Raw genomic sequence first — 22,512 nt, forward strand, 5'->3', positions numbered from 1 at the left:
TAGCGCTCTGTGTATGTGTCAGTCTATTTACTGTTGTCTGTCAGTCCACAAGCATTCAAAAGAATATATCAAAGTCAAGATCGTGGGAGAAACCGTACTCATACCGTATTTACAGCCCCACAGTCTCGAATTATTCAAAAGAACATCGTGGGGCTGAATGATAAGGGATATGGGGCGATGCCAGTGGTGGAGCAGATGCTTGCGAGCTATCTCTCCCCATCCTCAGCATCGTCCCTGAAGGCCCCGAAGCTTCCCACCAGGCCCGTTAGGCTTACATCGAGTCTGGTTGGGAAAGCTTATACGGCGGCAGGTCAGGCTGGCGCATGTTTGCACACCATGGCGGTGTTACAAGCATACCAGGCTGAGCTGCTCAGGGGTGGGGCTGCTGAGCGGGAGCAGCCCAAGCTGTCAAGCTCCTCATATCACCAGACAGCAGTCAGGTCGGTCGTTCCCTGCCGGTCATCCGCTTCAGGGCACCGAACTGGCTCCTCTAATAGCGATCTCGACGCAGCGTCTCGTTCCCTCGGGGAACCATGGTTACATACGTAACCTAGAGACGTTTTCTATTTTAATATAGAAAGCGGAATTTTCAGCATAATTGCTCCAGTCTTGAGTGTCACATGATCCTTCAGAAATCATTCTAATATTCTGATTTGCTGCTCAAGAAACAAGTATTATTTTTTTCTTCACTATCAGTTTTGATGACGTATACTTGCTGAATAAAAGCATTAATTTCTTTTAAAAATCCAATCCAATCTGTTCATCCAATAAACGGAATGCTCTGACTCTGTGTAAGTTTCTTCTGAGAAACACAAGATATTCTAAAGAATGTTTTAACAGTCATTGGTCATCCATACTGACTTTCATTGTATGGACAAAACCACTATGACATTTTAAAAAATTATATCTATTTGGCGTTCTATAGAAGAAATTACATCAGGTTTGGAATGACATAAGGGTAAGTAATTGATGACCAAATTTTCATTTTCAGTGAACTATCCCTTTAAACCTGCAACAAGCCTGCATTTGTAGTAATATGTGCTTCTATATGGCTGCACAGTCTGAAACAAACACTAGGTGTCAGTCTTACAACATTAGAATGGTTGGTGACAGGAGACGCTTCATTAATGTGGAGCTTGTGGACGTTTTCCAGCAGCAGACTGAACAGAGGCAGGTACAGCGTAGCCAGGCGAGCCTGCTGACCCTGAAAAACAGACAAAACACACGCTTTATATTTAATACATACACAGTTGTGTTCATAGCACAATAATACCAAAATGACACAGTGTTTATTTACCTTGGAGGAGTAGCGATCGTCAAAGGCGTGTTTGATCATCAGGTTCTTCAGCACCTGTACAGCGATCTGACGGATGTCTCTGAACTCCTGCAGACCTCCACCCACTTCCCTCAGCAACAGCCCCACCAGGAAGTGATTCTTACAGAAATCATCAGTTAAAGAGTAGTCCAGCTGAAGATCTGACAGAGACACAGAGAGTAGGATGTGAGTTCAGGACCAAAAATACAAAACATCACTCCTGAACTATAGAAATGGAAACAACAGGCATTATAACTAAAGAAACAGAAATTATATCAGAATAGTTCACCCCAAAAATACAACTTCTGTCTTCATTTACGGCATGTGCACATTCAAACAATAAAACATCAAATAAATAGTTTTTCACATTTGCGTGACTATGATGCATTTAAATATTTTAACTGAACATGACTACATTTATGCACGTGTAGAAGTATGGACTTTATTATTATTATAAAATAAAATATATTATAAAAAAAATAATAAAATTGTATTTTGACTGTAGTGTATATCAGAGCAGTGGTTCTCAACCTTTTTGACTCCAAGGCCCCCACTGTTCACAACAATATTCGAAGACCCCATGACTTTTCCAGTTTTTGTGATTTACTTTATAAGAATTCAAGTATTTTGTTTTCACAATTTCTATCTGGTAAAATATTTTAGAGCTTGGCATAACTAGAAAAACTTATATTTATTATAAATAAATATAATATTTTAATAATTTGCATTACATTTCCAGGTCTAGAAATCACACTTTTTAAAGTAGACTATCACATATTCAGGGTTTTCAAGACCTTGGGAATCTTAGTTTTTCAAAGAAAAAATGAAAATAAGAATATATGTTGATTTGTAGTTGTTTTAATTCTTGTTCTGTCTTATTGTAAATCATTTAAGTCATCTTAAGGCCCCCTTGGATGTTTGCTGAATGCCCCTGGTTGAGAACCCTTGGATTAGAGGAAGACAGCTATATTGAAGGCCATAATAAAATATAATAATGATGTTAAAAAATGAGAGATATCAGCCTTCAGTCCCATTCCATCAATATTCTACAAGATCTTTGACTTTCACATGTTTCTGCTCTTCTCTTTAATGATGGCTCACCTTGAAAGCGCTGGATTCGGCCCTTCCTGAATGGCATGGGCAGATTGAGAGGAACGTAGTGCTCATGATTACAGACCACCTTCAGAAACTCAAACTTAAACTCATACAGTGCCTGAGTGAGAAAGAAACAGAGAAAGAGAGGCATCAGATTGCACCATTGGAAATCTTTCTGAGATGGAATATATAATTGAAGAAAAAAAAACTCTCATATTTGCTTGTAAATGGAGATAAACAAGCAGAACAAATTACTTTTGCGTCTCCGGGCATGAAGCAGTTGATGTACTCAAACTTAAACTCATACAGTGCCTGAGTGAGAAAGAAACAGAAAGAGAGGCATCAGATTGCACCATGGTAAATCTTTCTGAGATGGAATATATAATTGAAGAAAAAAAAACTCTCATATTTGCTTGTAAATGGAGATAAACAAGCAGAACAAATTACTTTTGCGTCTCCGGGCATGAAGCAGTTGATGTAGTTGTTGATCTGTTTGAAGACAAACCCTCTGTCCATGAAGGTGAAACAGCGCTGGTGAAAACGATCAATGGTTGAGTTTACTGACTGATTCAAGACAACATCAAAAACCCTTCCTCAAACTAATGTACAATTTATTACTGGTAAAGATGGTAGACATTATAAACATTCTCTTATGGCTATTGCAGATCTAGGTTTGTTTTACCACAAAGTTCAAAATTTGAACTATCGAGTGCTTCACAGAACCAAACTTTACGAGAGCAGCAATTTGGATTGTGGTTAATGTGATCTGAATTCACAAGTAAGCTTCTATTGATGAAGTACATTTTGCTGGAATATATCACCAATAGTTCAACTACAGTACAAAACAAAACAAAACAAAGCAAAACAAAACAAAACAAAGCAAAGCAAAGCAAAGCAAAGCAAAGCAAAGCAAAGCAAAGCAAAGCAAAGCAAAGCAAAGCAAAGCAAAGCAAAGCAAAGCAAAGCAAAGCAAAGCAAAGCAAAGCAAAGCAAAGCAAAGCAAAGCAAAGCAAAGCAAAGCAAAGCAAAGCAAAGCAAAGCAAAGCAAAAAGGCAAGGCAAGGCAAGTCAAAGCAAAACAAAGGAAAGCAAAGCAAAGCAAAGCAAATCAAAGCAAATCAAAGCAAAACAAAGCAAAGCAAAGCAAAGCAAGTCAAAGCAAAGCAAAGCAAAGCAAAGCAAAGCAAAACAAAACAAAACAAAACAAAGCAAAACAAAACAAAACAAAGCAAAGCAAAACAAAACAAAACAAAACAAAACAAAACAAAAATAAAAAACAAAAAATAAAATAAAAACTTCCAGATCTCGAGCCTTGATGCTTGATGACTTCCTCATAGTGTGAAAGCAGACCAGCAGCTCGGCTCACCTTGATGAAGACAGCAAGGCTGTGATTGGCGTTTCGTGTTGCGTCCAGGTTGTCTTTGTATTTCTGTGTGATATGAGGCATCAGCATGGTCACCAAGGTCTCCATGGAGTGATAGAATGAAGCTGAGAAACGCTGGTTCCTAGACACCTAAAGGACACGGCAGGGGTCAAATCAAAAACTGCCATGAAAAAAAAAACATCAGATTTATGCACTTATGAAGAAGTTCAGAAATTAACTAGATTTTAACATTTTCAGAAGAACATATGAGTGGTGTTTGTTTGCTGTAATGTTACCCATCCTCACCTTGCCCTTGCCCGTCTCAATCAGGTACTGAGCCATAGACTTGACTAAAACCTCAAAGAAAAACCAGGAGTACTAGAGGAGAAACAGCACAGATTCAAGAGGATATACAGTAACTATAACACATGAACTAGATTTTAACATTTTCAGAAGAACATAGGAGTGGTGTTTGTTTGCTGTGATGTTACCCATCCTCACCTTGCCCTTGCCTGTCTCAATCAGGTACTGAGCCATAGACTTGACTAAAACCTCAAAGAAAAACCAGGAGTACTAGAGGAGAAACAGCACAGATTCAAGAGGATATACAGTAACTATAACACATGCAACAGCCACTAAACCATGAACACTGCCGTAGTCCGTTCAAATTTATTCAAGAGTGCTATTAGTATACTTCTTTTAAACTATAAATAAGAGAGTATACTTTCAATTTACTTTGTATGTAGCCTACTTACCAGAGACATACATAGAGACTACAAAATTATATAATACTTGAGCATACTTGGCTCATACTGACAAGTATACAGAAAAGTCTATCTATATACAGTAATTGTACTTGTTTTTTGATCGAGATATCCTTCAGAAAAGTATATTTCAGTATTCGAAATATACTTTCCTTGTAGTTGTATTTACATTTTTGACTGAGTAGTATATGAAACACTTTTTTCCACGCATACAGTATAGGTGTCACACCCCAGGACTGTTTGTTGTGTTTTCATCCCCCATGTGCTCTGTGTGACCCAGTTTTCCATATATGTCTGATTGTCATTTGGTTCAGGTGTGTCTTGTTAATTATCCTCATTTACCAATGTATTTAAGTTGTGTTCAGTCTTGTGTTCCCTGGTCCGGTCTACTACATCCCTACGTGTGTCTCCTGCCTGTTCTGTCCTGGATTTACCCTTGTGTGGATTTATTAAAGACTATTTGCATTCATCTTCATCTTCTTTGTGCATTTATCTCACTGTAGCATGACAATAGGCTTTTTTTAGGTAATACTACAGCATATGATTTACATACTATCCGATAAACTTACACGTTTACTTTTTTATTTACATTTGGCTGATTTTATCAACAATTGCTCCACAGTATAAGTCAAGAATATGAGTGATGTTAAGTTCATTTGAAAACCTACAAATATACTTTCAATATAAAACCTATTAAACTATTATACAGTGTATTTTCATAAACTCAATAGACAGCTAGAAGTACATTTAACTACTATTAAACTAAGAGTACTCATAAGTAGGGTTACAAAGGGGTGGAAAATGTCCGGTAAATTTCCGGAAACTTTCCAAAAATCCCTGGAATATTCCCAAAAATCCTGAAAAGTTTCCAAAATTTCTGGAATATTTCCGAAATTTACTGGAAATGTTCCTCCTTTTTGCAACCCTACTCATAAGTTCATATATGAACTTCATATAGTTCACAGTATAGTTGCAATAGTGAGAAAACTTATATGTAAACTAGTCGTGTAGACAAAATGACCACAGTTACACTTTAAGTACACTTAAAAGTATACTTTTCTGAACTAAAAAGTAATTTAGACCTAGGAAGTTTTGAAATAGTACACTTACAATTATATTATTAGTACACTGATTTTATTATACTTACTACATAATGTAAACTTAAAAAATAAACTTGAACCTTAGTTTAGTTAATAAAACAAATTTGAAGTGTGCTTCTTCATTGTGAGGGATGTTTTAATCTGATTCACTGGTTGTACCTTCAGCAGTTTGTTGCTGGTGAGGAAGTCAGTTGAGGGTTTCAGGATGGTGGTGATGGTTTTTGCCAGTTCCTCATGGACAGTTTTACCATTGGTTAAGTTTGTCGTCTCCTTCAAAATATACTACTCAAAAATAAAACACAAGAAAACAAGAATGATGATACAAAGGGTTATAGTGAAAAATACTTGTTTGACATCACAAGCAAAACGTGATGTATCATGATACAGCGCACCTTTACATAAGAACGCAAGTGATGCTCCAGACCCTCTTCATGACACTGAGCCATGACATGGATCATCACCCTGACGAGAGAAGAGACAAAATGAGGAGCAGGGTTTTATCATTGACTAAAACCAAAACCCAAAACATTTTTTGTTAACTAAACTAAACTAAAATATTAGATGGAAAAACTTAAAGTAAACACAATTTGAAATGTTGTCTTGGCAAATAAATAAAATAAGATGAAGCAATAAAATGAGCTGAAAATGATATAAAAAGAAATGTAACCTAAATAGTATTATAAAAAACACACAATGAAAAATTACAAAAGCAAGTAACCAAATTACTAAAAATGAAACTAAAATTAAAATTAAAACTGAATATATATATATATAAATCTAATTTAAAATATTAATAAAAACTACGGTAACACTTTACAATAAGGATCCATTAGTTAATGTTAGTTAATGTATTAACTAACATGAACGAACCATGAACAGTACATTTATTACTGTATTTATTCATCTTTGTTGATTAAAATACAGTTGTTCATTGTTAGTTCATGTTAATTCACAGTGCATTAACTAATGTTAACAAGCACAACTTTTGATTTTAATAATGCATTAATAAATGTTGAAATTAACATTAACTAAGATTAAGAAATGCTGTAGAAGTATTGTTCATGTTTAGTTCAGGTGAACTAAAGCAGTTAACTAATGTTAACTAATGAAACGTATTGTAAAGTGCTACCAAAACTACTAAAATAACACTGTAGCAGACACCCTACAGCAGGTGAAAGGTGCTCAGCACAGACCTGGTGACGTTCACAGCAACATCATCCTGACCGGAGATAGTGAGCACACGAAACAGCTGGTTCAGTATGGTGGGGAGGAACTTCACCATCACATGAACCTCCATGGCATGCAGACTCTGTAGAGGATGAGAGAGATCGAACTGTGATCTCAGGATGAGATGGGTGAGAATCGCCTGCTAACGCAGACTGAACAAACACCTCCAGGCCTCAAACATCCTCAGGAAGGACAAACAGCAAGTACCTTCAGGTATTTAATCAGTTCTCCTCCTGACTGGCCTGTGGATTCAATACTCTGGCAGTGATGAAAGAAGTTATGCAGATGTTGATCCTGATCAGAAAGAATAATATCTTAATATCTTAATATCACATTTTGTATCTGATTACTATGTGACAATTCTGATCTGAGATGTGCAGGTAGACACTTCATACCTGTGTGTATACAGTGGACACCAGCTGCGTGGAGACTTTGAGCAGCGGCCTCCCACCATCCACCCACTTCACCTCATGACCAGTGTGCTGCTGCAACACACACACACACACACTTTAGCCAGCTAGACTCTTCAAACCAGGGTTTCTCAAACCGGGTTCATGAACCCCTGGGGTTTTTGGAGGGAACTGCAGGGGGTTTGTGAGTTGATGAACAGCTATTAATTAAATCATAAAATCGAATATGAGGTTACACTTTATTTTAAGGTGTCCTTGTTACAGTGTAATTATACATATACATACTGAGTAATATTAATTAACTACATGTACTTACTATAGGGTTAGGGTTAAGATTTGGGTTTGGCTTAGGGTTACTTGCATGTAATTATGCATAATTAACTGTTATTATAATAGTAAGTACATGTAACATGTGTAACAAGGACATGCTAAAATAAAGTGTTACCGAAAATGAAAAGAAATATTTTTTTAAATAAAACAATCAAAATGTAACGCTTATTAAAAAATATTAAATATTTTATTTGTTTACCTCCATGTCACATGACCATTAACCAACATGTCAGTGAACATGTCAACAACTGTGAACATGCAAATGTTTTGTTAAACAACTGAAATATTAACTTAAAATCTCAGGGGATACGGTAAGTAAATATTTTAGTTTGACAAAAAAATAAATTTTCAGGTACTTCAGGTAGAAATTCATGCTCTGTCATGATTATATGCAAATTTCTGCCTCCAAGTATATGTACCTGTATACTTCAATGGTGAATTTTGCAATACATTTCTAATTCACCCCTTAACACATCTCAACTCAACTCAAAACAAAAACAAAACATAACAAAATACAAAAATAACAAAACGCTACAAAACAAAACGGAACAACAAAAAACACAACACAACAAAACATGATAAAACAAACAAAAACGAAAAACAACAACAATATAATACAACAAAACAAAAAAAAAAGCAAGAAAAAACAAAAACACATGCGCACACACACACACACACACACACACACACACACACACACACACACACACACACACACACAAAAGACAACACCACAAACAAAACAAAATAAAAATCACAACAATACAAGAAAACAAAAAACAAACAAAAAAACAACACAAAGCAACAAAACAAAACAACACACACAAAACACAACCAAAAAAAAAAAAAACACAAAGCACACACACACACACACACACACACACACACACAAAGCACGACCAAACAAAAAACAAAACAAAACGAAAACACATGCTCACACACACAAAAGACAACACCACAATAATACAACAAAACAAACAAACAAACAAACAAAACACACACACACAAAACACAACCAAACAAAAACCAAAACAACAATATAATACAACAAAACAAAACAAAAAAACACAACACAATGCAACAAAACAAAAACACAACAAAAACACATGTGCACACACACAAAAGACAACACCACAAACAAAACAAAACAAAAACCACAACAATACAACAAAACAAACAAACAAACAAAACAACACAAAGGTACAAAAAAACACACACAACAACACACAAAAAAACACCACAAAAAAAAAACAACATGATCAAAATCAATGTTTGGGTCTCTCACCTTGCTGCTGTTGTCCTGGAAACTCAAGTAACCTGATGGCAGGTTTGCAGCCACTGCCACCTGCTGTTCATTCATAATGACTCTGCCATCCTTCAGCAAGGGGAGCCACGCATAACCCACTACACACACACACACACACACACACACACACAGAATGAGTGGGTAGAATGGTACTTTGCAAGAAACGGGGTCCTTAAAAATGCCAATGTATGCATTGTGTTTGATTAGTTAAAATGGATCTAAATATTGATTGTCCTTTTCCTCTTTCACTGTGTATTTTCAATCCAGTGGTTAAGGCTGCTTTCAGAAGGTCTTATGTGAGTGTGTGTCTCACCTTGTGTCTCCACCTGTTCTCGTCTCTTAGTGCTGGCTTTGCTGTTGCTGTCACAGCTGATGTGATAGAGAGTGAAGAGAAGATGATGTCTGTCCGTCAGCTGAGCCGGCAACTCTATCTTAAACTGGACACGTTAAAAACAAGCGTTAAAAGCCACAAACACCACAACAGTTTGACCATAAGCACTGCAAACTCACAAACTTATAGTGATGTAGCGCTCAGAGGTAAACGTCTCACCTCTTCATAAAACTCTGGGTTCTGCTGGTGGTGTAAGACCGCAGCAAACGCTTTCTTACAGAACAGAGGCCCTCCTGGACGCCCGTATATACACTGACAAAACAGAGAGCAGACAGCTACTGCATCACTTACAGTTACACAAATGAACTAAATCACCTAGTGGAAGAGTTATTGTGATTCAGTTCTTAATAAATGCAATGACATTACCATTTAAGTGTTTGGGGTCGGTAAGATTTTTTTATGTTTTTGAAAGAAGTCTCTTGTGCTCACCAAGACTGCATTTATTTGACAAAAAATGCAGTAAAAACAATAATATTGTGACATATTATTGTATATTTAAATGTCTTGTAAAATGTAATTTATTCCTGTGATGCAAAGCTACATTTTTAGCATCATTACTCCAGTCTTCAGTGTCACATGATCCTTCAGAAATCATTCTAATATGCTGATTTAATTCTCAAGAAACATTTCTTATTATCAATGCTGAAAACAGTTGTGCTGCTGAATATTTTTGTAGAAACTGTGATACATTTTCTCTGGATTCTTTGATGAATTAAAAAAAATATATATTCAAATTAAATGTTATAAAAAAAATGGTAGCTTCTGGAAGCCATACCCCTTAACTGTGATAAAATCACTGCAAGCACTGATTGAGTGTTTGTGTGTGACATTACCTTCAGTGGGAGAGCGTCCTCTTCATCCGAATCTCTGAATTCCAGACACAGAGCAATGTTTCTGGCCTGGAATCACAAGAGGAAAACATGAAATACGCTCAACTGACACTTCGCTGAGCACCATCTTAAAAATACTGATTTTACTAATCCTACTTTAGCAACTGTACTTGTTCAACACACGTTTGCCATGTGAGTCCTTTGTGTTTGAAGAGTTTTAACATAATTTTACAGAACCTATTAAGACTGAGGGAACTGCAGGGGATTTGTGAGTTTATGAAAAGCTAATAATTATTTAAATTATAAAAAATTTTAATTCACACACACACACACACACACACACACACACACACACATATATATATATATATGCAGCATGAGAGAGTTCGAAAATGATGGAGACGTGCGAAGTCAAAGTGCAGTAAAGCAGGGTCTGTTTCGTGCACAACTTGAACAAACAACAGCAGGTAAAGCTGTCGGCTGTGTGGATATTAGCAATATCGTTAACAATTCTCGTTTATAATCGATACTGATATGGCTTCTTGTTATCAAGATCTTTAGTCTATGCTGTGTTCTGTTAATGCGTGAACTTCTTATTTGTAGCGCACTTGCCATATAATAATCGCTATAAGCTTTGTTCTCTGTTACCTTTTAATAAACAAAGTATCAGCTTTAAAATCCTGCCAAATTCATAACGCAATTCACGTGAACCCATCATATCTTTCTCTTTACTACTTTAGTACGAAATAAACATGAATGAACATCAAAGGGTATATTATAAGATAGCCTACAGTACAGCTTACTGAAATGTCTCATGTAATCACTCATTCAGTGTTTCAAACTGCAGAAAACGTGTAAAACTTGTAAACAATGCCACGTAACAATACATTTACCTCAGAATAATCATCTATAAGCTCATTAGTCAGCTAGAAAAAAATAACTATAAATAGCATTTTGCTAAATATATGCACTATATTGCATATTCATATTTTGACTTAACCGGTTGTCTACATGATAAGAATGCAAGGAGCTAAAGATAAAATCCAACACCTCCTATAAAATTACATGTTACTAATGAAGAAAAACAGACTGGATGACAACATTTATAGGATGCATTGAGGAGGGGCCCAAACTACACTCAAGGGCCAAGTGATGCTCACATAGTTATGGGCCTGATATCGGCACAGATTCTGTGTAATAAACAATTCATTGTGACTGTATATAGTTCTGAAGTTGGAAAAGACGTTTAGTTCCCACTTTAAGTGAACCTTAGTTCCCAGGACATCTACAAGATGGATTAAAATGCTGATGCTGTAAAAGGAGGGGAGACATAAACACATGACAGTATGACTGAAATGTTAGAGTGTTTAAATAAATCAATAATGGCATTAATAAAACACATTTATTCTGTGGCACTTAAGAAAATAATTTGGCACCTTTTTTTGTTTCTTTAGGAGCCAGTGGCTCCTTAAGTGATTTTTTTCTGTCTGGAGCCCTGCTGCTATAGCACATTGTCTGGATGAACGTCTGAAGCTGGTCTCTCCATCCTGTATTTAAGCCAAATTAGTGTTTTGGATGTAGCCTTCCATTGCAGACTGATTTATTCTTGAGGTACATCAAATTCCTTCTCTCTCAATGTTTGATGGCAACAGAAAAGCACTAGTGTCCCCCGCAGCTTGTTAGATTTTTTATTTAACTTTTCAGATTTTCCTAATGCCTCATTACACTTAAAGCCTGTAGTTTCCACTGCATGTGTTTAAATATTGAAAAGAATGTTTGTTCAGATCAATTTCTGCATTTCTGTCAGGACCACTATCGTCAAAGATGATTGACAATTAGCATACAGTTTGGATTGGCGGTATGGTTCTGTTCTGGGCAAGAACTCCCTGCGCCTCCATGCACATAATTATCTCAAACTCAATAGGACTGTGGCCCTCCAGGAATCTGACACTCCTGCTCTATAGAAAAGTCTGAGCTTTGAGTTGAGAAATTTAGCATTGTTTTACCTTGGTGAAGCTCTTCTGGCTGTCGTATTTGAGATGGCGTGGATACACGTACAGGTGGTTGTTGTAAATTGTGAAAGGCTGGGAGCATTTAGCGATAGATGGCACAAATTCCTCCACCTCAAACACCACCCTGCTCCGGTCCACAACTTCTGTCTGACGAAGAGGAAGATAGGAGGCCGTGACACAATCTGCATTCACACAAGAGATCAACCAGTCAGTGAGAAGAAGCAGGTAGGTGACCTGAAACAATCCAAACATTAAACATGTCTGTTTTATGCAGAGAGACATTTAGAAATGCATATGAAAGCCTTACTTGTCAGATCTGGTGCGACGTTATCAACCGTAACATCCAAATTACCCAGAATCACAGGCAACTTGGCCATCTTTTCTGGCCTGAGAGAAAAGAAAGCACGGAGGAGGGAAAATAAACAAGGGGAAAAAGAGGCTATTCTGTTTCTAAAATATCAACACCCCTCACAGAAGAGAGACAAACAATACCATCTTTCTTGTGAGCTGAACAAGAGTGTGTACAACATCGTTCTGCAGGTCATGCAAACACTAAACACCTGAAACTCTACAAGAGTGTTATTATTGGAGCGAATGACTGTAGAACTTACTTCCTGAAGTCTGCGAGCAGTCTGAACATGTCCTCGTTGGAGAGCTTGTTGCCGTCCTGTCGGTAGAGAGCCGAGAATCGGGCGCTCTTGTCCACTGTCCCAGAGGCGTCCTTAAACAGGGGCCTGAGAAACAGACACAAACAGAATCATCCTGCTGGTGTGTTGTGCCATTTTTCCACTCGGGTAAAAGAGATGAGAGCACACACAGACACACACATCCCGCCCAGCTCATCTTTAACATCCCATTGGAAAGATAAACGTAATGGTATGGCTTAAAAACAACAACCCACGCCCTTTTCTAGAACAAAACAGGAATAAAAACAGTAAAACAAATATTTGCCTCAACATTATTGATTCTACTCAAGTTGCTTTTACAGTAAAATTGAGATCTCACACACTCAGGCTGGAAGTCACTATATAGTTTCAACCTTTTAGCGTGTGATGTTTCAGTGCAAATACATATTTATCTTATTACCATACTACCCATCATCCAACTTGACCAGGCATTTATGCACTGGTATAAAACTGCCACACATAGTTACATTTTAAAAGTCATTTCTGGGCAAATGTGCCACTTTTCCACGCAAATAAATCTCTATACAGAATGCGTCAGATTCACAAAATCGTAATGGACTTAAAAATGAGATTTATGCAAAATATCTTATTTCTTTAGATTTTTGGATTAAAAAAATTTAAATTTATTCACATATTTTGTGAAGTTCACCAAAGTGGCACTTATCCAGATGCACAACATAGTACAGTTCAGATCCGATTGAGTTGCCTGGATTTCCACAGTGTTACAGTGATGCTGTGCAGCTGCACATGCTGTAAAATACGTCATATTGTGTGTCTGCCGCATCCCCCACAATCTCACATTCAGACCTGTCCTGCTTATGGCATGTAAATGTTTGCACCATAATCTTCTCAGTGACTTCCACTCTCTGTGTGTGACTTTCAAGAGCTTTTTCTCATGAGAAGTCAGTGTGTCTCACCTAGCGGCCCATGCAAATGGCATTCGGTACTGACCCAGCCGGCTGCAGGCCATCTTAGCGTTCTTTAAAACCTTCTGAGCAGCCTGAGGAGAGAGGAAAGAAAAGAATTGTACTTTTATTTGTAATTAGGTTTGAAAAGCATGCCATTTAAAATGGCACTGTCTAAAGCATTTCACATTATTTCTATCGGAATTATATTACTATAACACACCCAGAATGGAACGAGCATGACAGGTCTCTAGGCAGAGAAGGGCTAGAATATCTGAGTATCTGATCCAGAAACCTGAGAGCTTTAAATACACTCACCAACATCTTGGTTTATCCAAATTTTTTGACTTTTTCCAGAGGCCTAAAAGTGATATCACTCACACACACACACACACAGCAGCAGCGGTACCTTAGCAGAGTCTGAGTTCTTCATATAAGGCTCGGCACAATGTGCTATTCCACCCTGTAAGACCTTCTCTATCCGAGCGACCAAGAAGACGTCAGGGTGCGGACAGGTCACCGAAAACACTCCCTATAGACAGACATGATTAGAAATGTTCACAAACAAGGGTAGTAATGTTTAATGTACACTAGTGTTTGGGGTCAGCAGTACTTTTTAAATGAAATGATATGCATTCAATTGATCAGTAACAGTAAAGTGACTGGGGAAAAAAGTATCTCAGTTTCCACAAAAATATAAAGGATAATATGAAATGTTTCTTGAGCAGCAAATCAGCATAAATCAGCATATGATTTCTGAAGGAAAAAATTACATTTTATAATATATTAAAATCATTCTTGTCTTTTTCTTTGTTTGTGTTAATGCAAACAGCATAAAATTTGCCAAACATATGTATTTTTATTAGAATTTTAATATTTCACCCTTATTTCCCTTCATAAATCTATTTTATATTAGGTATAAAAAATGGTTACACTTAGGACCTTAATGACAAAATGTCCCTATCGGAACTACAGCATTTCATCCCAAAATGCCCAATACTTTCTCTATTAATTATTAATAGGCTTAAAATGATTTACTACTTTTAAAGTTTTAAAAACTTTTAGTATTTTTCAGCTGATGGCATCATTTTGGCAAAAGATCTGACTCTGCACAAAAAATAATATTCCACTTATCCAAGACTAAAGCAACAGGGCCATAATGTACATTTAAAAAAATGGCATTTAAAGGGTTAAAATCCTGAAAATTGATTTTTGGTAGTTATGATCAGGACTGATGTAAAAAAAAAAACTCACTGAAAGCGGAAAAAAAATATGAAGTGTTATGGTTAGACTTTTTTGTGAAAGTATATTTTAAAACGTGTTTGTCCCTGTAATACTGTAAATGGCTTTTGTTTGAGGGATGAACCAAAATGATTTTCTGTGTTTATCAACAGCAGGTCACAGCTGCTCTTGACAGAGATAGGATCTCTTGTTTTTTTGTCCTCACCTGTCGTGGAAACTGAATGGCGCTCTCTGTCAGGCTGTTGGCTGTCGGTTGTGCTGCTTGCGGACTGTCTGGCGCTGCGGTGCTGTTGTGAGCTCCTGACGGAGGCAGCAGCGCTTTCACAGACGGATGGTTCATATCCACATGGAAGTCTGAGGAGATCTTACGACCACTTTGAATATCAAACAAGGACAGAGAGGTGAAGAAGGGCTCAACCTGCAACACAAACCAGTGCAGAAACTCTCAGATGAAAGACGGTTTACTGGGATGGAAACTATAGTTAGTAAGGTAAAGTACGTTAGTGGTTGGACCCTCTTCATTTTCCGCCACACAGCTCTGCAGGTTGAAGGACAGGTCGTTACAGTTCACCAAGATCCGCTTCCCGAACTTTTCCTCAAAGGGCTTCACATCTGGCTCGATCCCAGAGAAATCCAGTTTCTGCTCAAAGTGGAGGATGAGACGAATAATAAGTACATGAGATTCATCTATAGGCATATTTTTAGATATTTACACTCGCATCCAATAGTTCGGGGTCAGTAAGATTTTTATGTTTTTTAAAGAAGTCTCTATATCTGTGATGCAAAGCTTTTTTTTTTAAGGCTTTGATGAATAGAATGTTCTTTTGTAACATTACAAATGTTTTCTGACCCCAAACTTCTGTGTACTTTAGTGTAGGGTAGTGTACTTGTATCTTCATCGTTTAGTGAAGAGGGGAAAACATGAGCTAGTAAAAGAGGCTGTTCCTCAGCTTCTATATTAGTGATGTACCTGTAAGTCTGGGTCCAGTGTAAAGAGTTTTAGCCGTGCCTCATTTCTCATCTTGCTCTCGATGTCTCTGGCACTCTGGGAGAACAGAGCAGAGAGATTTCAGTCAAAACCTTTTATTCAGTGTCATTCACTTCCAGCTCCAGATGTGCAGAAGCGAATGCAGGTAGCATTGCACAGTCTAATGCTAAAGAAGCAAAAAAAAAAAAAAAAGTTCTATATTTTCATATCTCTTATAGATGATGACTGTACAATCTGGAGCAAAACAACTTTCTGGGAGATCACACAATAAAGCATCATGTTGGTATGAAGAGGCTATTAAACCATTTTTGGTTTCTAAGGTAATTTGGCCAACAAAGTGATTTTCAAAGTAAAGTCCAGAGGAGAACTGCCCCCAACTGAGCCTGGTTTCCCTCAAGGCTTTTTTTCTCCACTATTATCACCTGATGGAGTTTGGGCTTCTTGCTGCTGTCGCCTTTGGTTTGTTCAGTAATATTATCAATTTGATACTGCTGGAGGAGAACAAAACTTGAACTGAATTGAGCTGATAATGACACTACTTCTGTACAGCTGTTTTATCGCTCAATCGAATTCATATCATAATTGATGAACTCTACAACATTGACACTAGGGCTGGGTTTTGACATGAATTTCACAATTCGATTCTCATTCACAAGCTTGCGATTCGATTCGATATCGATTATTTTGGATACAAATCAGGTACAGTACATGCCAAATTTTCTCAAGGAAAACAAATCTCTCAACTAATGCTGTAAAACATACATGAGAGTCAGTTGGTACTACATTATATACTATAATATTGAAGGTTAAAATTGACTGATTTGTAGTACAACTGCTAAAATTACACTTAATGAAGTTTTTAAAATAATAAAGTTAAAATTACATAATATTTCTACCTCAAGTCACTTTTTTAAAAATATAAATATTTAAATGGTGGCTGTCATAAAAACTTGATGGATTTATTCAAACATAAATTAAACACTGAAGAACAGTAAAAATTATAATGTATGTGTTATATGGTGCATATATTTAGCAAAATGCCCCTCTCTGCAGTTTATTTTTCTAGCTGATTAATGAGTTTATAGTTACCGAATGTTTTTTTCTGAGGTAAATGTGACGTTACGTGATATTGTTTACAAGCCGTTATATTGACGTCTTTGTGTGAGGGCGAAAGATTTCGCAACAGGTTCCAGTTGCTCACGCGAATTTGTCATGTTGATCAATAGAAAGCTGCTTGATTTAAAAGTGACTTCTGTTGATTGTTGGAATTTGTTAGCGAAATTTTGCAGGCAAATATGGTAATTTTCCATTGTGTAACAATGTACAAAGCTCACACAGAAGTCACTTTCAAACCAAGCAGCTTTCTGTTCGTCAGTGTAGAGAATTTGAAAATGAGCAAAATCTGCATGGGGAACTTTTTCGCCCTCACACAAAACTCAATTTCCTCAAAACTCAACACAAGTTCCTACTGAAGTGAATTGAATCCGCCTGTGAAATTTCACACAACGATGATAAATGTGACTGCACCTTTAGTCTTAAAGGGTTAGTTCACCCAAAAATGGAAATTCTGTCATTAATTACTCACCCTCATGTCGTTCCAAACTCGTAAGACCTTCGTTCATCTTCGGAACACAAATTAAGATATTTTTGATGGTATCTAAGAGCTGTCTGACCCTGCATAGACAGCAACGCAACTGAAATGTTCCCAAGTCCAGAAACGTAGCAAGGAGATCTGTAAAATAATCCATGTGTAATAATAATCCAACCGCAATTATACGAAGCTACGAGAATACTTTTTGTGCACAAAAGAAAAAAAAAATAACGACTTTATTCAACAATTCGTCTCCTCCGCGTCACCCTGTACCACCATTTAGGAGAATATCCGCTGGATGTAAACAACGTATGCTGTTCTGTGTCAGCTGCGTCACGCCGGATCGGTTTCTGTTCAGATCAAATCACAACAATGTAGGAGTCAGATCCAGAGAGGAATTGTTGAATAAAGTCTTTTTTTTTTTCTTTCGTGCACAAAAAGTATTCTCGTAGCTTCGTATAATTGCGTGTTTGAACCACTGATGTCACATGGATTATTTTACAGATCTCCTTGCTACGTTTCTGGACTTGGGAACATTTCAGTTGCGTTGTTGTCTATGCAGGGTCAGACAGCTCTCAGATTCCATCAAAAATATCTTCATTTGTGTTCCGAAGATAAACGAAGGTCTTACGGGTTTGAAACGACATGAGGGTGAGTAATTAATGACTTTTTGGGTGAACTAACCCTTTAAGAACTAGTTGCTGAAATGGACAATGTTGTTGATGCTCACAGCATTGAAACTTCACAAGACATTCACAGTTGTTCTGAGATGCTTAGTAACAAGCAAGACTTCCTCTTGCACACCTTTATATTCTCCTTTACTTCAAGATTTTCAGTTTTCCATTCCTTAATGTCAAATAATGTCTATCAAGCAACCCTTCCATTCTCAGTGGGCGGTTCTTGGCCAGGATAAGCTGCCAAGTGGACCAGACTTTAAAATGACAGTCAAAAGTCTAGCTACAGATCAACTGTACATACAAAAAATTCCCCTCACACTCAGCAGTAGTGTGATGATTTCTGTGTTCAGTCAGATGTCGAGTTTCTTTCACACTCAAGGGGCAAAGCTGTTTCTGGACAAGTGCGACCTACCTGAAAACTGTCCATACTGCTAGAGGAGTGATCGCTTTTCGCCTGTTCATCATCTACAACAGAGACAGACAGAAGAAAGTCATTGCACCACACAGTAACTCTCTCAGAGACACAGTCCTATCTCTTTGTCATTGTGAATACAGTTACTCCCATGTGTGGAGGTCAGAGTGGTTTGTGTGTTTGCTTCAGGAATGTGCATCTAAATGTGTCTAAAATGAACAGATGACTAAGGGTTTTTGATAATCTTTACACACACACACACACACACACACCATCGTGTAAGTCTCCGTTCCTTTTGTCCTGCATGGCGAGCTCAAAGCTGCTGTTGAGGATTTTGTTGAGGGTGTTGATCCAGTCGTCCATCTCGCTCTCAGAGTCTGCAGCCAGAACATAGCCACTCTTATCCTGCATCTTCAGCTCGAACGCAAACCTCCGCACACGATTGTTCTACACACAAAGAAAAAGAGTCAAAAAATTGATTTCATTGCATATAAAAAAAGTTGATAATTAGCTCACATGATGATACATTTGCCACAGTGAAAACCACCGCAAGCTTTTCCTCTAGTAGACGACTTAGGAGGTGTATCATGCATGTTAATTACATCATCTGCACAACTTTAATCATGCAATCTTGTAAAACCTTCCCAGAAGCCTGGGAAAGAAGTGAGATGATTTCCATACGGAGGAGGACAGATTCCCAACCCTGCCCAGGGCAGTTCTTACAGAGGGGTTAAGTGCCTTTAAAGGGATGGGTTTAAAATCATAAGAGCAGGGGCATTTAGTCAGGCAAAGACAACCAGAGAGAAATGCAGGAATCCAACTTTTGACCCCTCAGCAGTCGGGGATTTCTCCTCCATCTGAGGCTGTGAAGCTCCTCACGGGCTGCTTGCTCAGCTGGCAGAACTGTGTATTTTAGCCACACAGAATGCGCTGAGATCAGATCAAAACCAGTCACTCCTTTACTGCCCCTCTGACAGGGAGTTTAACATGTTTATGATTGGGATATCAATTAATTAATTGTAAGAAAACATATTTGGGTCATATCCCCCCCACCCCCCATTTATAGATAAAAAAATATAAATATATAAATTGAACCCTATTTATATGACTATTTGAATTTTAATGTTTAGAAGTTTTTGTAAATCTCATTATTCATAAGGATGATTCCCATTATATTATCATCAAATAATTTAATGAGTACAACTGTAAAGTAAAAATACAGTACAGAGAAAAAAATACTATAAAACAATGAGTTTTAAAATTAACTATATATATATATATATATATATATATATATATATATATATATATATATATATATATATATATATATATATATATATATATATATATATATATATATATATATATATATATATATATATATATTACATGTTATTATATACATTCCTATTATTCCTTGTAATTTTGGGGTTGAAAAATGACCAGGACAGGTCTGCGTTTCCCAAAAGCAAAGCTACAAAAAGTAGATCGTAGAGATTAACAATACTTTTACTTCCAATGCTTTTGAGAAATGCAGCCCTGGACATTTCTTAACAGGTTTAATGTGATTTACAGAGCAGAGCACACTGTCAGTCAGTCTGTTTAAATAAGTCAGTTCACTAAGTGTCATCGTGACTACAAAGACTGAAATCTCTAAAACCTTCAGCCAAACTTACGTTTCTATAATCAATGTCAAATCGGACAATAGTTTCATTTAATGTTGCTTCTTTATAATAAATTCTGAGTAAAATTGACAGCATTTTCAGGTTGGTCTAGTTAATGCCATTAAAGCAGTTTTTCTTTTAGTCGAAAAGTGAAAAGATTCACTTCATTGCTGTGTTTCTGACCAATGTATATAATCCCATTTGTATTTCAGTAAGTGTCTTTTCATTCTCTCTCCATTTTAGTTATTTTAGTATCACTGAGTTATACATATATTATTTAAGGTAATGGCATTTTTATGGTTTTAGCTTTAGTTAACTATAATAACCCCCGTCTGCAGTAAAAGCCAGTGCTCTGTTGAGGCAGACAGGGGGTGAGGAGGTGAGAGGTGTGTCAGAGGTCAGAGGAAGAGGGCTAATTAAACAGAGACAACTCATTACAGATAATGACAAAGCCACGCATGTAGGGTGTGACACCTATGAGTGATTACGGCCACAGGTTTCAGAAAATTCCTCACAAAAATAGCTTGGGGGCCCGGTGTGGGCGTAGCGCTTTATTTTGGGAGTGCATGTGGAAAATTCACTCCCAGAGAGAATGCTTATCAATTATCAAACACATCCCTCACTCTCTCCTTCTTTGCCTTCTCATCTTCTCAGTACTTATTATGGAAATAATATACTTAAGTGTGCACTGAATGTAATGTTGGAAATAATATACTTAAGTGTGCACTGAATGTAATGTTGGAAATAACATACTTAAGTGTGCACTGAATGTAATGTTGGAAATAACATAAGTGTGCACTGAATGTAATGTTGGAAATAATATACTTAAGTGTGCACTGAATGTAATGTTGGAAATAACATAAGTGTGCACTGAATGTAATGTTGGAAATAATATACTTAAGTGTGCACTGAATGTAATGTTGGAAATAACATAAGTGTGCACTGAATGTAATGTTGGAAATAATATACTTAAGTGTGCACTGAATGTAATGTTGGAAATAACATAAGTGTGCACTGAATGTAATGTTGGAAATAATATACTTAAGTGTGCACTGAATGTAATGTTGGAAATAACATAAGTGTGCACTGAATGTAATGTTGGAAATAATATACTTAAGTGTGCACTGAATGTAATGTTGGAAATAACATAAGTGTGCACTGAATGTAATGTTGGAAATAATATACTTAAGTGTGCACTGAATGTAATGTTGGAAATAACATAAGTGTGCACTGAATGTAATGTTGGAAATAATATACTTAAGTGTGCACTGAATGTAATGTTGGAAATAACATACTTAAGTGTGCACTGAATGAAATGTTGGAAATAACATAAGTGTGCACTGAATGTAATGTTGGAAATAATATACTTAAGTGTGCACTGAATGTAATGTTGGAAATAACATACTTAAGTGTGCACTGAATGTAATGTTGGAAATAACATAAGTGTGCACTGAATGTAATGTTGGAAATAATATACTTAAGTGTGCACTGAATGTAATGTTGGAAATAACATACTTAAGTGTGCACTGAATGTAATGTTGGAAATAACATAAGTGTGCACTGAATGTAATGTTGGAAATAATATACTTAAGTGTGCACTGAATGTAATGTTGGAAATAACATACTTAAGTGTACACTGAATGTAATGTTGGAAATAATATACTTAAGTGTGCACTCAATGTAATGTTGGAAATAACATACTTAAGTGTACACTGAATGTAATGTTGGAAATAATATACTTAAGTGTGCACTCAATGTAATGTTGGAAATAACATACTTAAGTGTACACTGAATGTAATGTTGGAAATAATATACTTAAGTGTGCACTGAATGAAATGTTGGAAATAACATACTTAAGTGTGCACTGAATGTAATGTTGGAAATAACATAAGTGTGCACTGAATGTAATGTTTTATATCATTTAACTGCATGTTAATTACAATTAAATGAAAATGTATTATAGTTTAAATTTATATTAAATGCAATTAGCTGAATTCAAGTGTGTTTTTAACCAACTTAAGTAGGACTCAAGTACATATTTATATGCAATTTCATAATTACTTATATTGTCTTTGAAATATGGTTAAAGTGAATGCCAAGCATTTATAGTAAACTAAAATATACTTCAATACCAGTGGCGGCTCGTCGGGGGAGGCAGGGGAGGCACAGCTTCCCCAAAATTTTGAGGTGAAAATGGGAGGG

General features: G+C 36.6%; 1 protein-coding gene across 2 annotated transcripts in view; it reads right to left on the reverse strand.

The window, feature by feature from the left end:
* LOC107689489 (dedicator of cytokinesis protein 9) overlaps positions 1-22,512 on the reverse strand; it is a 90,849-nt gene that overhangs the window by 23,371 nt on the left and 44,966 nt on the right. For both annotated transcript variants that reach the window (XM_016487490.1, XM_016487491.1), the window contains exons 8-32: positions 18,916-19,090; positions 18,644-18,696; positions 15,946-16,020; positions 15,475-15,615; positions 15,181-15,393; positions 14,143-14,265; positions 13,746-13,828; positions 12,754-12,876; positions 12,450-12,529; positions 12,137-12,324; positions 10,134-10,199; positions 9,460-9,552; positions 9,223-9,346; positions 8,889-9,007; positions 7,259-7,348; positions 7,071-7,157; positions 6,830-6,945; positions 6,029-6,098; positions 5,796-5,918; positions 4,274-4,345; positions 3,776-3,922; positions 2,858-2,941; positions 2,417-2,528; positions 1,298-1,476; positions 1,091-1,204 (exon numbers count right to left, since the gene is read on the reverse strand). In XM_016487490.1, coding sequence (XP_016342976.1) covers positions 1,091-1,204; positions 1,298-1,476; positions 2,417-2,528; positions 2,858-2,941; positions 3,776-3,922; positions 4,274-4,345; positions 5,796-5,918; positions 6,029-6,098; positions 6,830-6,945; positions 7,071-7,157; positions 7,259-7,348; positions 8,889-9,007; positions 9,223-9,346; positions 9,460-9,552; positions 10,134-10,199; positions 12,137-12,324; positions 12,450-12,529; positions 12,754-12,876; positions 13,746-13,828; positions 14,143-14,265; positions 15,181-15,393; positions 15,475-15,615; positions 15,946-16,020; positions 18,644-18,696; positions 18,916-19,090 — 2,850 coding nt within the window. The remainder of the gene's footprint in view (positions 1-1,090; positions 1,205-1,297; positions 1,477-2,416; positions 2,529-2,857; positions 2,942-3,775; positions 3,923-4,273; positions 4,346-5,795; positions 5,919-6,028; positions 6,099-6,829; positions 6,946-7,070; positions 7,158-7,258; positions 7,349-8,888; positions 9,008-9,222; positions 9,347-9,459; positions 9,553-10,133; positions 10,200-12,136; positions 12,325-12,449; positions 12,530-12,753; positions 12,877-13,745; positions 13,829-14,142; positions 14,266-15,180; positions 15,394-15,474; positions 15,616-15,945; positions 16,021-18,643; positions 18,697-18,915; positions 19,091-22,512) is intronic.

The sequence above is a fragment of the Sinocyclocheilus anshuiensis genome, unplaced genomic scaffold (genome assembly GCF_001515605.1).
Source record: "Sinocyclocheilus anshuiensis isolate Anshui unplaced genomic scaffold, SAMN03320099.WGS_v1.1 scaffold1199, whole genome shotgun sequence".
Taxonomy (NCBI): domain Eukaryota; kingdom Metazoa; phylum Chordata; class Actinopteri; order Cypriniformes; family Cyprinidae; genus Sinocyclocheilus; species Sinocyclocheilus anshuiensis.